This window comes from Humulus lupulus, chromosome X, assembly GCF_963169125.1.
Source record: "Humulus lupulus chromosome X, drHumLupu1.1, whole genome shotgun sequence".
NCBI lineage: Eukaryota > Viridiplantae > Streptophyta > Magnoliopsida > Rosales > Cannabaceae > Humulus > Humulus lupulus.
In genome coordinates, this window is record NC_084802.1 from 17,733,097 (window position 1) to 17,748,906 (window position 15,810).

The 15,810-nt window shown below is 34.5% G+C and overlaps 2 protein-coding genes across 2 annotated transcripts; one reads left to right on the forward strand and one right to left on the reverse strand.

Moving 5' to 3' along the window:
• The first annotated feature begins 2,391 nt into the window (after positions 1 to 2,391).
• Positions 2,392 to 4,967, forward strand: LOC133803783 (glycolipid transfer protein 3-like). Its single transcript, XM_062241899.1, has 6 exons — positions 2,392 to 2,667; positions 2,755 to 2,810; positions 3,086 to 3,216; positions 4,103 to 4,238; positions 4,345 to 4,488; positions 4,624 to 4,967. The coding sequence occupies exons 1-6, from the start codon at positions 2,481 to 2,483 to the stop codon at positions 4,657 to 4,659; spliced, it is 690 nt and encodes a 229-aa protein (XP_062097883.1). The 5' UTR covers positions 2,392 to 2,480; the 3' UTR covers positions 4,660 to 4,967.
• Positions 4,968 to 9,805: 4,838 nt separating this feature from the next.
• Positions 9,806 to 11,014, reverse strand: LOC133805584 (uncharacterized). Its single transcript, XM_062243764.1, has one exon. It carries the CDS (start codon positions 11,012 to 11,014, stop codon positions 9,806 to 9,808), a length of 1,209 nt encoding a protein of 402 aa, XP_062099748.1.
• Positions 11,015 to 15,810: the final 4,796 nt, after the last annotated feature.

A 15,810-nucleotide genomic window follows, 5' to 3' on the forward strand; every position in this document is an offset into this window, starting at 1 on the left:
GGGGATTGTTATGATTGGTTAATTACAAATGATAAAGTGTTAAAATACAAGCAAGATATACACACTTAGTAGAATTCACATAGTGAAGATGTGAATTTGAGTTTCAAATTGTAGGCACTTATAAAATGCAAACTTGGGTCCAAAGTGATACATAAAAGTATCTAAGGGTTCCCAAAAAGTTTGGTGGCATCTAGAGCATTTTTTGGACCTTTGGAAATGTCCAAAGTCAGAGGGGGTGGCGATACGTCGCCACCCAAGAGGCGACACGTCGCCTGTTGGCTAGGGTTTCTAGAAACCCTAGCAGGTGATGCATCGCCTGCTATATAATGAGGATTTGCGTAAATGCTCTAAATTACGTGTTTTGCAAGTCTAATCCTATTAGTTGGACCTAATGATGGTGCCTACTCTATATATGGGTAAAAAATAGTGATTTGAGAGATTTGATCACTCTCTCCAATCTCTCTCTAGCTCCAAGAATCTCTAGTTTTCTCCAAGAACTATCCAAGAAAGTGCTTGACTTAGAGAGTTGAAGGCTTGTTCAATCTCAATCCTCATTTCCTCAAAGAGAATGCCTCAAGCATCAATGGTGGCTGGGAAATAGAGTATTAGGACAGCGTTTCTCGACGTGTATAAGCCTTGGTTTTGTAGATTTGATTTGCTTGAAGGATTTGCTCAAAGAAAGTGATGGTCTTGCGTAGGGTTTTGAAGCTTCATCAAATATTGAAGAACTCCATTGATCTACTTGGGTTTACAAGTTCTTTCTCAATCTTTTTATAAGTCTCTCTCAATCCAAAATTTGTGTAGATTCTATTTTTTGTGGTGGTGTTATCTCACTCTCCCCCAACAAAATCTCAGTTAGTTTTTTTCTTCTTCAATATTTTGGGGTTGTATATAGATATCTTCTCTGTATTATACTTGTTTTCTCACATAATAACCACCTGCGACATTTTTAAAAAGCATAAGTATGGTAGAGAAATAAGTTGAGGCAAGAGAGCAAAGAAATAAGAAGCTGAAGGTTGTCTTGAGCTTCGTTTTTGTCGAAGGAGTTGGAGTTTAGTTTCATTGTTGTTGGAGGAGTCGGAGTTGATTGAGTTAGGGTTTTGCCAAGACATATATGTCCGTCTCTGTCAAAGGGGGAGGGACTAGGTTATGCCCATATCCGTGTGGCTAGGGGAGGTTTAGGGCAGGGAAAATTCCCAAATCCATGGGACAACGAAAGGAGAGCTTGGGGCTAGAATCGACGGGATAAAGAGAAGGCTTGGGACTAGAACTGACGAGATGAAGAGAATGGAGAGAGAGAAGAAGATGAGGGGAACACGAGAGATAATATTTTTGTTTTGATTAAAATATGATTTTCCAAAAATAATTTTTCATTTAATAATGTTTCATTTTATAATTTAATTAATTAATTAAAAAAAATGAGGGCATTTTGGTCATATTTGAAAATAGTTTGACCAAAATTGGGCTCAAGGTATTAAATTGATCCGTTTTGCAAAAGATAGTGTCCAATTTATCATTTAACAAAATATAAGGATCGATCGAGTATTCGGGCAAAGTACAGAGGCCAAACTAGTATTTTTCCTTTTATTAATAAGTGCGTTCATCTAAAAAGGTAGCTATTGAGTGTAGATCTTTTTCCCAAATTTAAAAAGTATGGCAATACATTTATATACTACTTAATTAGGAAGCGAGAGAAAAAAAAACACACACATATATGACATGACTGCCTACCATACTAATAATATAATCTAGTTTTTTAGCTAGAGTTAATTGACTATATATATATCATCATTATATAGCCAAAATTATATTTATATATATATATATATATAAATGACTAATACTAGAAATATACAAAATTTTCACACAGGTCCCACTTGAAAATCTTTAAAATAAGTAAAAATTATTTTATATTATTGTGTATAATTTTTATGTATGCCTAAGATTACTCATTAAACATCCTCTTGAAATTGAAAAGCAAAATCATATATATATAAAAGCAGCTGTAAACTGTATTTACATGGTCAGTATTTTAGGCTGCCCCACTTATGTTTTTTTTTTTTTTTTTTTCTAGATTTTAGCAGCTTCCTGGCTACAATTCACAGAAATAATATATATAAAAGGATTACATATTAATTAAATAAGAACAATTTCATTGACATCAAAATCATATACCAAAGAGCCATAAAGTCAAACAACAGGGTCACCATCATCAATGTCTTGCATAAGCAATTTACAATTTTAACTGTTAAGTAAACAGATCTAGTGTTATTTATTATTTATTTTAGCAATTAAGTTCACAAATATACTGGCTAATAATTTAATCAGTCTCTTTGGAGTTATAAAACTTCCAAACCCACCTTAATATATAACCCTTTCAATCATATTTATATATATTCATGTATATCAAGAAAGAGAGCTAGAGAAGTAAACATATCAAAGTTAGAAGAGAGAAGATATCGATATATGGTTGAATAAAAATGAAGAGGAAAAGATCAGACGCATTGGAGATAAAGGGGTCAGAGATAAGATCCGCCATTGAAGAGCTTACTATGCTGGTCAAGCTTAATAAACCCAACAATAATCCTCATCCTGGTGATGATGATGCCAAAATCCCCACCATGCCTTTTCTATCAATCTGCAACTTATTACTTCTCCAAGTTCTTGGTTAGTTCTCTTATGATGATAACTACTGTTATATCTATATATATATATATATTTCATATATATCTAACTGAATCGTATGTATTTCAGATAAGATTGGACCTACTATGACTGTTCTGAGAAAAGACATACATCAAAACATTCAGGTACATCTGATCAATACTACTATTTCTCATTAATATTGTCTCATATCTTGATATTTTCTTCTGTGTTATTTGTCATATATATATAAATATAAACTTTAAGTGGTTAAGTATATTGATGATTGTAATTTTCACTTTTATAACCTTTATACTGATGATTATTAGTGTCATATATATATATATGTATGTATAAACTTTAAGTGGTTAAGTATACTGATGATTATAATTTTCACTGTTATAACCTTTATTTATATATATATATGCTTGCTTCATTGTAGAGATTGGAAAAGGTTCTGGAATCTGATCCTTCACTATATTCAAATGTGGTTAAAATATTGAAGAAAGAGGAAACTGAAGGTAGTTCCAAAATGAGAACTAGTTGTAGTAGAGCCTTTGTCTGGCTTACAAGGTAATAAATTAAATAGTTAAAATATAAATCAATGTTATTATTTCAATTAAATTTACTGCATACCTAGCATGGTTTACTTAATTATAAAATCTTTATTATTGCTAAAAAAAATATTATCATTACACCTACTAGAACTCTTTATATGGTTTGCTATATTATAAATACATTGTTATATATATATATATATTTAGGCATATATTTTTTCTTGGATTATGGCCTAATTAAGCAAGAATTGAGGATAGGGACATGAGTTATTTTGTCTCTGGTAGGGCCGAGCTTGAGAAATTGGAGGTCTATGATAAAGTAAATTTTTTGATAAAAAAGTTAAAGTAAATTTATGGAGCCTGCTCCAATACAGATAATATAAATATAAAGTGGTATTTTTCTAAACTATACATCAATTATGCTAATTTAAAAAATCCTTGCATGTTTGCATCCTTAGCTAGTAGTCATATGGATCAAGTAATAAATTCAACATCTTATTTTTTAAAAATCTAACTCAGTCATCGGGGTAGATCCAAATGAATAAACACATAAAGGATGAGCGCTAAACTATTCAGATTTCTATTATTATTATTTTTTTTTAAAAATTAGAAAGGGAAAAAAAATAGTGACACTTATCTAATGCTGAGTATAATGAATTATAAAAATAAGTAAATCTTATCCTAACTTGATAAAATATGAAATGAATCTTTTGATGGATTTGATTGTGCATGGCTATTTGTGAGAATTATTGGCACATGTTATTCTAATAAATTTCTGCACAAATTAATTATAAATGTTTTTTTTATATAAGCGTGCGATTACTGTTCATCAGACGACCTTTATTTTTTAATAATAATAATAATAATAAATTAATAGCAGTTATTTATTAATTACTTCCCAGATCATTGGATTTCACAGTGGCCTTGTTACAAAACATAACAAAGGATTCTGAGCAGAACATGGAACAAGCAGTGGAAGAGTCTTATAATTCTACTCTCAAATCATGGCATGGGTGGATTTCATGGGCTGCTTATAAAGTAATTAAATTAATTATTACCACATTTATCTATATAAAGAAAATAATGATAACAATAATTAATACTTTTGAAATAACTAACTAATTATAGTTTTTTTTTATTGCAGGTAGCTCTACAGTTAGTGCCTGAGAAGAAAATTTTGATAAGTGTTCTTTTGGCAAAAGAAGAAAATTATGAATCCCTGAAAGAGGAAATACAGACATTAATTTCATTATTTGTTCCTTTTCTAGAGGAAGTCCACTCTGTACTGGTATGACTTAATAATTAGTTTCCAAAAACCAAAATATCTTCATGTTTAATTATTAATTATTTGTTATTCTATATGTTTTGTTCCATAACTTACACAATTAAGTGTTTAATATATATTTATATGTTTATTTTTCAGGTTTTATATCGACTTGATAGGATAAAGACTCCCTAATTAAGCATTTGATAAAACATGTAACCATGTATATATAACAGTATTGAAATTATATGTCTCAAGAATAGGTGACATGTTAAGTGGTAAGATGCTTTTTGTAATCTTTTTTTTCCTTTTCTTTCCCATTTTTCTTTTTTTTTTTAATATATAAATTAATGCATGTAGCATATGTGTAAAAAAATTGATTTGCTTTAGCTTTTAATTTGTAGCCAATTAATGTGGCAACTTTAGTCCGTTGTTGGAAAAAGAGACAGCTCGGTAATGCAAATTATGTAAATATTTGAGAAATGCTAATTATTAACTAAGAACATCTTAAATGGAGTGTTAAATTTGTGATACAATGTTATATTTTAAAAGTTTTTCTCTTATGCTAAAAGTTGTTTTAAATATGACAAGATATAATATGTGCAATATTTGGCACAATAATAAATACCTATTATTAATATAACACTTTAATATACTTTTTTCATAATTACAATATTGTCATTAATTATTTTTATTAAAATATTTAATTTTAACTATATCATTAATGATGAGTGACCTTTTAATTTACTTGATTAAATGATAATGACTTTATATTAATATGTATGTGTATTGGAGCACAATTGTAAAGTTGTGCTAAATATAATGTAAGTTGGTTTGTTATTTTTATGATTTATCAAATTCTAAAATTATTTAACGAATATATATATATCTATATATTTCCTCAATAAGGCATCTAATGCATCATTACAATGAGGGAATATACTTATTTGGTACCTTGTGTTTTAATGAAATATATATTTAGTACTCTCTCCATTCTCTGTTTTAACGAAATATATATTTAGTACTCTCTCCATTCCCGATAATCCTCACCAGGTACCCTAAAATCTTCAAAATCATAATAAAATAGTACTCTAAGCTCAAATTTAATTAATAAACTTTTCAATATGACCGAATTACCCTTAGTCGAGTATTTCTAAAATCTTCAAAAGAAGTACTTATAAAGGTTGTAGTTCGGTCCACTCCAACTTACCCGTCCACTCCAACTTACCCGTTTACTTTGTCATTTGTTAGAAACAATGATGTCTTACTTTTGGTGAGGCCTAACTTCAAAAAAGAAAAGTATGCATTGGCTCTCTTGCATATATTATATATATATATATATATATATTCAACTAAAACACGAAGGAGATCTAGGTTTTAAATATTTTCTTTGGCTTAATCAGGAAATACTTGCAAAGCAATTTTCTCACACAACTATTTGCCCAAATTTATACGGCTAGATATTTCCAACAAGTAGTCTCTCAAAAGTTCTAATCTCAGGGCCGGGTCATCATCTTTTGTAGACCGAGCGCGATGTATTTTTTAGGGTATGATTTGGACAATTTGGTAATGGAAAATTAGCCAAAGTTAATTCATATCAATGAATTTCACATCCATCTTATTTCCTCACCCTCATTTGTGGTTCGATTAAATCACTTTATGTGAGTGACTCAATAACTTAAGAAGCACGAGATTACTTATTGTTAAACAATCTTTTTTATCTAGCATTGTTATAAGATACTTAAAGATGTGGAATATGATCATCACTGGTGCGATTTAGTATCGTGTTCTTTAATTAATTAAAATATGTGAACTTGATATTACTTGCATCAATAACAGTATGTCATATCCTAGGGTGTTAGACACACTATGTGCCTTTTAGCATTTCTTCTTTATATCAACATGTAAGCAGCCATTATTTTTGTTTTTTTATTCCATTAAGCATTATATCAACATAAGATCAACTGGGATGAGACTACTCTTCTAACGGAATGAACTATGTTAAAAGTGGTTACAACTTGGCTGTCTCTTTAAAGAACTACACTATCTTTTTTAATAGTTTTTTCAATAGTGGAAGAAGTAATGGCAACTACATCTACCATGAAAAATAAAACTATTTGCTTGGCGTTCCGCTCATGAGATCCTTCATACAAGTTTACAAAAAATCATGTTTCATGCATTTCTTCTTGCTTCTATTGTGCTTAGTCTCATGGCGACATTATACATCACTAGTACAAAAAACGCATGGGAGGTCAGTTAAAAATTGACCTATAAACGTTCATAGGTCGGTTCAGAACCGACCTCCCATTCAGTGACTTACTGTAACGTCCCGAATTTGATAATTAAGGCTGAGTGCCTTGACTGCAGTGCCTGGAGGGCCTAATTTTGATTATATGCGTTATGATGTATTATAAATGAATTATGTGATAATGCGATTAGACATGCATGATTGTGTGTATTAAATATGCATGTGGCCCATTTATGTGAATAGGGGTGTGTTTGTAATTTTGGTCGGTTTAGGGCATAAATGTAAATATGCATGTATTGTGAGTGAGATCCCAGTGTTATGGGGATATATTTGAGATGTGTGATCTGAGACGATCCTAGGGAGCAGATTAGCAGAATAGCCACAACAGGGTCAGATACCCAGCTTGGGGTGAGCCTAGGGGTATTTTGAGAACTTGGCATGTGCTTGGGGTTTATCGAGTAACGGGAAATTATTAGTAATGATTTGGGTATATCGGGATTAAATGGGAATTTATTAGGAACACTCGAGGAACTAACGGGACGTGGCAAATGACGAGTTAGCCCTTGGGGCTGTTAAAGGATAAGGTTATGTCTAGAGGGCATTTTGGACTTTTCACTTAGGGGATAGGCTTGGATGGCCTTAGATAGTAGAACCCACCAGAAGTAGAAAGAACTCTCTCTCTCTCCCTACACGGTTCTATCATTCTTTTGGTGTGCATATAAGCTAGTGGGGGTTCTTGGGGAATTGATGCAAAAACTGAAGGTTTGGAAGCTTGGAGACTGAGGAATCAAGCTAGGATCAGCTGAGGATTTATTCAGGGTTATCTTTTGCAGAAGGGGTAAGTGAATTCCTATGCTTCTCTGTTGAATTATGAGTTTAATATTGATGTTCTTGAGTTTAAAACTCAAGGTTTGAATCTTGGGCTGTCATGGAATTTTGGTTTAGCTATTAGTGTGGTTGTGTTATCTAAGGTATTTGGGAATGCTTGAGAGACTTAATTATGGCTTTAGTTTATGTCTAGGGTGGACTTTTGGTGAGATGAGTTCAGGGAAAACGCAGAAAATGGTGAAGTTTCTGGGTTTTCGGGCTCGCGCTACGGCCCGTGTGTTCGAAGAGGCTGGAAAGCCTCTGTTTTCCAGGCACGCCGTGGCGCAAGGTGTAGTGCGCCTCGATCCGTGTCCCTCAACAGAGAGGCATTTTGACTCCGACTTGGGCGCGTTGTGGCCCTTAAGGGGCTAGGCCGTGACTCAAATGTGAGATGTTGATCATTTGAGCGTTTTAAGTTCGGGAACTCAAACGTTAAGGCTCAGGAAGGATTTTACTACTCGGTTTGGTAGAATCCAAGGTCCTGGAGGCTAGTATGTAATTCCAAAGACTTTTAATTGATTTAGATCATGATGGATATTTATTAATACGTTGTGACTAGGTCTTACCGCTCAGGCTCAGGATTAGGATCGTGCTTGGGATCGCTTTGGATTGTCAGCTCGGGACACCAAGTAAGAGAATTGATTGTACTCGTAGAGCTATGTGGTGTGTTGTGCTGTATGTGTTGCTTATAACTATTATGCCAAGCATGTGGATGTAACTAATTGGGAAGAGCCGAGAACGACAAAAGTCGGGAGCGGCGGGAGCTGGGAGCGGCAAGAGCCGGAAACGACAAGGAGCCGGGATCGGTGTTAAGCATGCTGAATGCTGGCCGCCAGGGCGAGACCCTCAAGGGTGCTGTACACACCCGTTCGGTTGGGACCGCAAACTTGGTGCCTAGTAACGCACCTCGATCAGCGAAGGCCGCTGTTGTAGTATTGAGCTGCTGTGTTAATATATTGTTGTATTATTATGTTGTCGTTCTTTCTTACTGTATTGAGTTATTGTAATACCGTGTTATGGTATTGATGTGTTATTGTACTCATGTACTATTAGGTTGTTATGACATTGTGCTTTTGAGTTGATCTAATGTTGTGTCGTTGCGCATGCTAGTAGGATCTGGTATCTGTTTGTTGCTTTGATTGAGTATATGTTTTGTTGGGATATATTATTATTGCACACTACAACAAAAATTAGTATTATTGGCGGAGAATTCCACCGGTAATAAATGGTGTGTCCGCCGGTAAAGACCCGCAGGTAATAATCAGCCAGTATTAACACAATTACCGACCGACTGACACACCCGCCGGTATTGTATTAATACCGGCGGATTAATGGAGGCGGGACTCCGCCGGTAATGTGTAACGCTGTCAACCTCGTTTGACTCGTTTAATACCAGCGGGTTCCGCCTCTATTAATCCGCCGGTAATAAAATACTAATATTAAAATATAATAATTAATTTTATTTTATTTCTTAATAAATATACATATAATACTTATTTAAAAATAATAATATTTAACATAAATTATAATTAATAACACAATTAATATTCATCAAACAAAAATAGCATTATAATTAATCATAAAATTAACATAATAAAATATCAATTGTTTCATTTTAATTACATATGAACTAATTATAAAATAAACATAATAAAATTTCAATTGTCTTAATATAATTAAAAAACGTAATCTAATTATTATTGTTTTGATCCGGCCAACTAGGTGTAAAATATTCATTAAGGTCAATATCTTGATCACTAGTATTAGGGCGCGGCAATGGTGGTGAAGCAAACTGTGGTGCTTGTGGAGAGTGCTGCTGTGAAGATGATCTAAATTGTCGAGTATGTGGTCGCGCCGAGGGAGACTGATGCAATAAACTCTCAAACTGACCATACCTCTGCTGCTGCGACGAACTCACAAATTGACCATACATCTGCTGTGGATGCTGCTGTTGCGATGAATCCCCGAAGTCACGACGCCTAGGATGTGACGTCTGAGATCCTGCAGGGACGTCGTGGTAATAAAAAGGAGGGGACTGGGAGGAGCGTCCATACATGTTTGGATAATTCTGTTGAGGTGGATACCAGGACAGAAAAAATAAATTATTATAAGATATGTAGTAATTTTAATTAATCATTATTTTTTTTTTTGATGAAAATCTGAGTAAATTAGAAAAAACCAAAACACATACACAACAAACCAAGCCAGACCGGCCAGCCAACAAACTTACAACTGCATCAAATAATCAAAAACAGCTAATTCATTGTTTTTGACCTTCAGCTTAGGAAGCCTAGTAAGCCTAACTTTCACATAATACCTAATCAATTGATCAATATAATCAACAGACCAAGAGCTAAAATCAAATAGACATTTGTTCCTGTTTCTCCAAATCAAATAAACAGCAGCTGCCAAAGCTGCAGCTGCAACTCTTTGCAACAGACCCTTAGGCTTTCCCACCATCCAAGAGTGCCAATCCTCATACCTTCTCGGCCAAGAATCTCTTCCCAGCCAAATCTCCATTCTAGATCTCAGCTGATGAGAAAAAGAACAAGCAAAAAACAAGTGTGCATGTGATTCCTGAATTTCTTCACAGACCGGACACAGAACAGAAGATAATTTCAAATTGCACATCTGTAACTTGTCTCGGGTGAGCAGGTGTCCTAGAGTAGCTTGCCAAAATATAAATCTATGTTTAGGCACTGTTAAGGAACACCAGAATATATTAGCAAAATATACTTTACTAGAATTCAGCAACCTGTTGTAGAGAATTCTCACACTAATCTTGTTGATTTTAACTGCTTCTTCCAAGCTTTTTGATGAGAAAACATCTCTCATATTAGATATCTTCTTCCAATACCAACTCACATCCTGTTGGACTTTATAGCTCCAAAAATCCTGCCCCTTAAGATAAATGGAGTCAATCCATTTCACCCACAAGATATCTTGCTTAAAGGAAACAACCCACATAAACTTAGCAAGAAGCACTTTGTTCCAAGTAACCCCATGCTTAAACCCAAGACCCCCCATGCATTTTGGTAGGCAGACTTGATCCCACGCTGTAAAATGCATTTTGCAACGATTGTTGTTACTGTCTTTACGCCCCCAGAGAAAGTTCCTACAAAGCTGGTCAACTTCCTTGAGAACACTCTTGGGCAGAATGAAGATGCTCATCCAAAAAGACCTGATGCTAAGAAAAACAGAGTTAATTAGTTGAGCCCTTCCTGCAAAGGAGAGATGGTGACTCGACCAATTGTGAAGTTTCAATTGAATCTTTTTAATAATCAAAGCACAATCTCCCGCCTTCCATTTTGTAGTGCGAAGAGGCACTCCCAGATACCTGAGAGGGAAGCACCCTTCCTTAAACTGGAGTCTATTCAGCAGCTGCTTCACTTCTCTGTCAGCCAAGCCCCCAAAGTACACCCGCGACTTCTCCATGTTGGCTGACAAACCAGAAGCCAAACTAAACTCATTGAAACAGTCCTTAACAATCTACAACGAATTAGAAACACCCTTGCAAAAAATGACCAGGTCATCAGCAAAACACAAGTTGATAAGTTTTAGATTTTTACACTTTGGGTGAAACCGGAACTCCTTTTTAAGGGCAGCTTGACTGAGAAGCCTAGTGAAATATTCTATCACTAAGACAAACAATAAAGGAGAGATAGGATCGCCTTGTCTCAGCCCCTTTTTACCTTTAAATCCACCTTGAATCCTACCATTCAATAAGATCAAATAAGTAGGATCCATTAAACAAGTCATCACCCATTTGATGTATCTGATAGGAAAACAGAAGGCAGAGAGAGTCTCTTCTAAAAAATTCTAATCGAGCATGTCATATGCTTTACTTAGGTCTATCTTCATAACACATATAGAAGAGATGTTTTTCCTTTTATAACCTTTGATAATATCCTGAAGTATCATAATATTATGCGCCAAAAATCTCTTTTGCACAAACGCTCCTTGATTTTGGCTAATGAGACTAGGAAGGACTGTCGACAATCTACCACAAAGCATTTTAGAGATGCATTTATAAATGGTATTACAACAAGCTATGGGACGAAAATCTACTGCTTTGGTAGGGGTATCAACCTTAGGAATCAAAGTAATTGTAGCCTTATTCAGCTCTTTGGGCAGAATACCCCTCTCAAAGAAATCAAGAATGGCCTCTGAAACTTCAGCTCCCAAATCCTTCCACATGGCTTTGAAGAAACCCGAGCCATACCCATCCGGACCCGGAATTTTAATAGTATTAATACTAAACAAAGCATCTTCCACCTCCTTCCTAGTAAACGGTTTTATCAGACCAATCTGTTGGTCCACAGATAATCTATGACCCAAGCTGAAGCAAGATTTCTGAATAGGCACTAAAGCACTACTTTGACTCCCCATAATCTTTTGAAAGTGGCTCACAAAATGTTCTACTACATCCTCAAACCTCTCAACCAACTGACCAGATTCATTGACAAAGGAAGTGATCCGATTAAAATCCCTTCTTTGTTTAAGGCACGCATGAAAATAAGCTGTATTGTCATCACCATAGCGAAGCCAATTCACTTTACTTTTCTGTCTAAGAAAGCTATCATAAGTTTTAGCATGCTTAGAAAATAATTCCCCTGCTATCCTCTCCTTTTTTTGTAACTCTGTTGAGTGTGGGTCCCTTTGGAGAGTCAAATTAGCATCTTGGTACTTCTCCTTAGCAGTAGTATAGTTTTGAACAACATCTCCCACATAACACTTACTAAAATGTCGTAGGACTTGTTGGAGTCTACCCAGCTTCCTAACTATTGTCTCCAGACCAACTCCCTTACAAGGCCTTCTCCAGCTCTGAAGCACAACCTCTTGAAATCTTTCATGGTTAGTCCACAAGTTAAAAAATCTGAACGGTTTTAAACCATAGTTAACATCAGCTCCAGATTTTATAATACAAAAACAGTGATCTGAGAGTAATTCCTAGTTAACCATAGCTACTGCATGAGGAAATAAATCCAACCAGTCTTCATTTATAAAAACTCTGTCCAGCTTAGAATAAATTTTGTCCTCATTTGTTTGCTTGTTCGTCCAGGTGAAATGAGAACCGCTAGTGCGCATCTCATCAATCAACCCTAAGGCTCTCCAATTCTGAGCATCCTCCAATTCCATAGCAATAATACCATGCCCTCCCACTCTGTCAGTAACTTCAAAAACCGCATAAAAATCCCCAGCCACAAGCCAAGGATTGGTTGGAGAGCATAAACCAGAAAGATCATTCCATAACTGCCTTCTCTCCTCAATAGTGTTCCTACCATACACAAAAGTTACACAAAACTTCATATTAGTCCTCACTTCCTTAGAAAACACATGTATTAATTGATCACTCTCCTTCAGGACCTCAACTGAAACACACTGCCTCTGCCAAAACAGAAGGATTCTCCCTTCAGAAACTGAACCTGTAAAATAATTCCAGTCACTAAAAAACATACTCATCATTTTCTCAATTTTGTCCCCTCGCAGCTTGGTCTCTAACAAAGCTCCTAGACCAATTTTATTCACCAAACAAAACTGACTTAGGGATTTATGTTTCTCCCTTTTATTAATACCCCTCACATTCCAACTAAGTATGTTGTGATTCTCCATGAAAAACATTAGTTGTAGATAATCCCACGTTTGTGACCTCCAAAATCTTCTCTTGTAGAGAATTATATGAGTTCTTCAATTTATTCTGAGCTTTAGGAACAAGCCTCTTATTTCCCCCCACCCGTTTAGGTGTAATCCATTCAGCTGGATTGCTTTTGCTAGAATCCCTAAGAACCAGATCATCTTTCTGTATTGCATTAGCCAAGTTACTAGGGGGCTTTGACAAATCCTGATGCTCATTTACTTCCCTAGCACCTGTCTTCTGTTGACCAATATTAGGACCCTCAGTAGTTATCTCTTTACCCTTAGTTGCTGGTTACTGCTTCTGGGGATCTTGCTTAGTTTCCTCCTCTTCATTTATGCTTTTCTGCCTCTAAATCTCCTTTTGCTTCCTGTTACACATCATCTCAGTATGACCAAACACCCTGCATTCTTTACATTGTGTTGGTAGCCATTCAAACTCCAACAGTTGTTCCATTAGCTGCCCCTTTTCATTGAGAAACTGAATGGATTTTGGAATCGTCTCTGTTATTTCGACCTTAACCAACACTCTAGCAAATTGCATCATTGATCTATCCTTAGTCACTTTATCAACTAGAATCGGAATCCCAATTGTACTCATAAGGGCACTCAGACACTTGGTCCCCCAATATTGTAATCCCAGCCCTAGTAGTCTAATCCAAACTGGTACAGATTTCACTGCCTTTAAAGTGTCTAGATCAGCAGTCCAGGCTTCACTATCCCTGGTTTTCTATCAAAGTGTAGCACCCCTGCTTCCAACACCAAGTCTCTAGTTGCTTCATCTCTGAATTTCACAAGAGTATACCCAGCATTCAATCAAGCAATTTTGTCTATGCCTAGCTTACCCCAAATCCTCTTAATGAATCCTTCAAAAACAACAAATGGAGGATTAGCTCCAAGAACCATACATATCACAGCTGAGTTCCAGAATGAAGTTTCAACTTGGATCTCCTCCAAATTAACCTGAGCAATTCTGTGTCCCTCTCGAACCATAGGTTCCTCATATTTTAGTTTAGCCCCTCCCTGATTCGGCAGTAATGAACGAAATTGAGTCCATTTGTCCTTCGCCTGGTTCTGAAAATCATTTTCGTCTATCGCCATATCACTCCAGTTAACACCGCTTTGTTTCTCTCCATATGAACCCTCATCTGTTTCCCTTAGCCCACGATCCCCACCGTCTGGGAACTCAACCATCGAATCTTTGAAATCTTCTTCCATTTCCTCCGGCAAATCTTCATCGACACCAGCCACTCTTTCCTCACTAGCTTCGTGTATCACTGGAGACTCATTAACCCTAGATCTAGCAGGCTTTTGGTTGGTTTTCTTGCCTCTCGCCATGGAGAGAACAAGAGAACCCCTTCACGCCTTTTGATATATATATATTTATTAATTAATCATTATTAATTGTAAAAACTTTTATTAAATGAATTTTTTAATTTCTATATTAAAATAATTTAATAATAGTTAATATTATTAATTAGATAACATTAACTATTAAATTATATAATTAATAATATTAACTATTTAATTAATCATTATTAATTTTTAAGATTTGTATTAAATTAAATTATTTAATTAAATAATGTTGAATCAAACTTTTATTATTTAATTAATTAAAAAATTAAAAAATAAATTATTATAAGATATGTAGTAATTTTTAATTAATCATTATTAATTGTAAAAAAATTTATTAAATAAAATTTTCAATTTCTATATTCAAATAATTTAATATTAGTTAATATTAGATAATAATATTTAATAAACAAATTAAAATAATTTCTTAAAATAATATATTATTTGTTTAATTAATCATTGTGTGAAAATTGTACACATTGACATAAGCTAAACATCAATCAATTGCACTTTTAAGCAAAAATACAAACAAAGATATATCAATTAACACAATGCTCTTCATCTAAATCCAACAACAATATTAATTCAATTATAGGGCAATAAAAAAATTACTTTTCACAATTATATCCCATTCACTTTCAGAGAAAAAAAAAAATCATAACCCAATAATATTATGAACTAAAAATATTCAGTTTTTTTTCCTATAGAAAGGTCATTTTAAACACAATGGTTGAAAAGAGAAACATGTTTTGTCCCAAACTTACAGCAATATAACAAAGAAGACTCGTAAATGACTTTATTACTATATATTACCTCCCAAATTTGTAAGATATGATAAACTGAAATTCCACTGAATCTGATCAAGTGGTCTTAGGCAATGAGCACAATCCTGCTCTCCCCATTACCTACACTCATGATCCTCGTATAGCAGTTGGGCATGCACTGCAGCAATAATAGGTGCCATTCAAATTTTAATGGGTTAAAGAAGAAGAAAACGAACAAGATATGAAAACCCATTTCAACAAAATGAGTTATTCTGGCTTAAAAGAAATTCAAGAAAAAGAGAATAATCCTTTCGTGCATACAATGAAAACTTACTGAATGGTTTATTAATCGTGCTATGTTCCCTTTATCTGTAGCATCGACTACTACTTCTTCACTGATCTTGAAGAGCTGCAGAGGAAGGAAATATAATATGCACTTTAAGACCACTTGCGCATACTACTAATAATACATGATCCCTT

Coding starts and splice junctions, on each gene's coding strand:
- LOC133803783 (XM_062241899.1), top strand. CDS start 2,481: ATGAAGAGGAAAAGATCAGACGCATTGGAGATAAAGGGGTCAGAGATA. Junction 2,668..2,754: donor ATTACTTCTCCAAGTTCTTG/GTTAGTTCTCTT, acceptor TATGTATTTCAG/ATAAGATTGGACCTACTATG. Junction 4,489..4,623: donor AGGAAGTCCACTCTGTACTG/GTATGACTTAAT, acceptor TTTATTTTTCAG/GTTTTATATCGACTTGATAG.
- LOC133805584 (XM_062243764.1), bottom strand. CDS start 11,014: ATGGAGAAGTCGCGGGTGTACTTTGGGGGCTTGGCTGACAGAGAAGTG.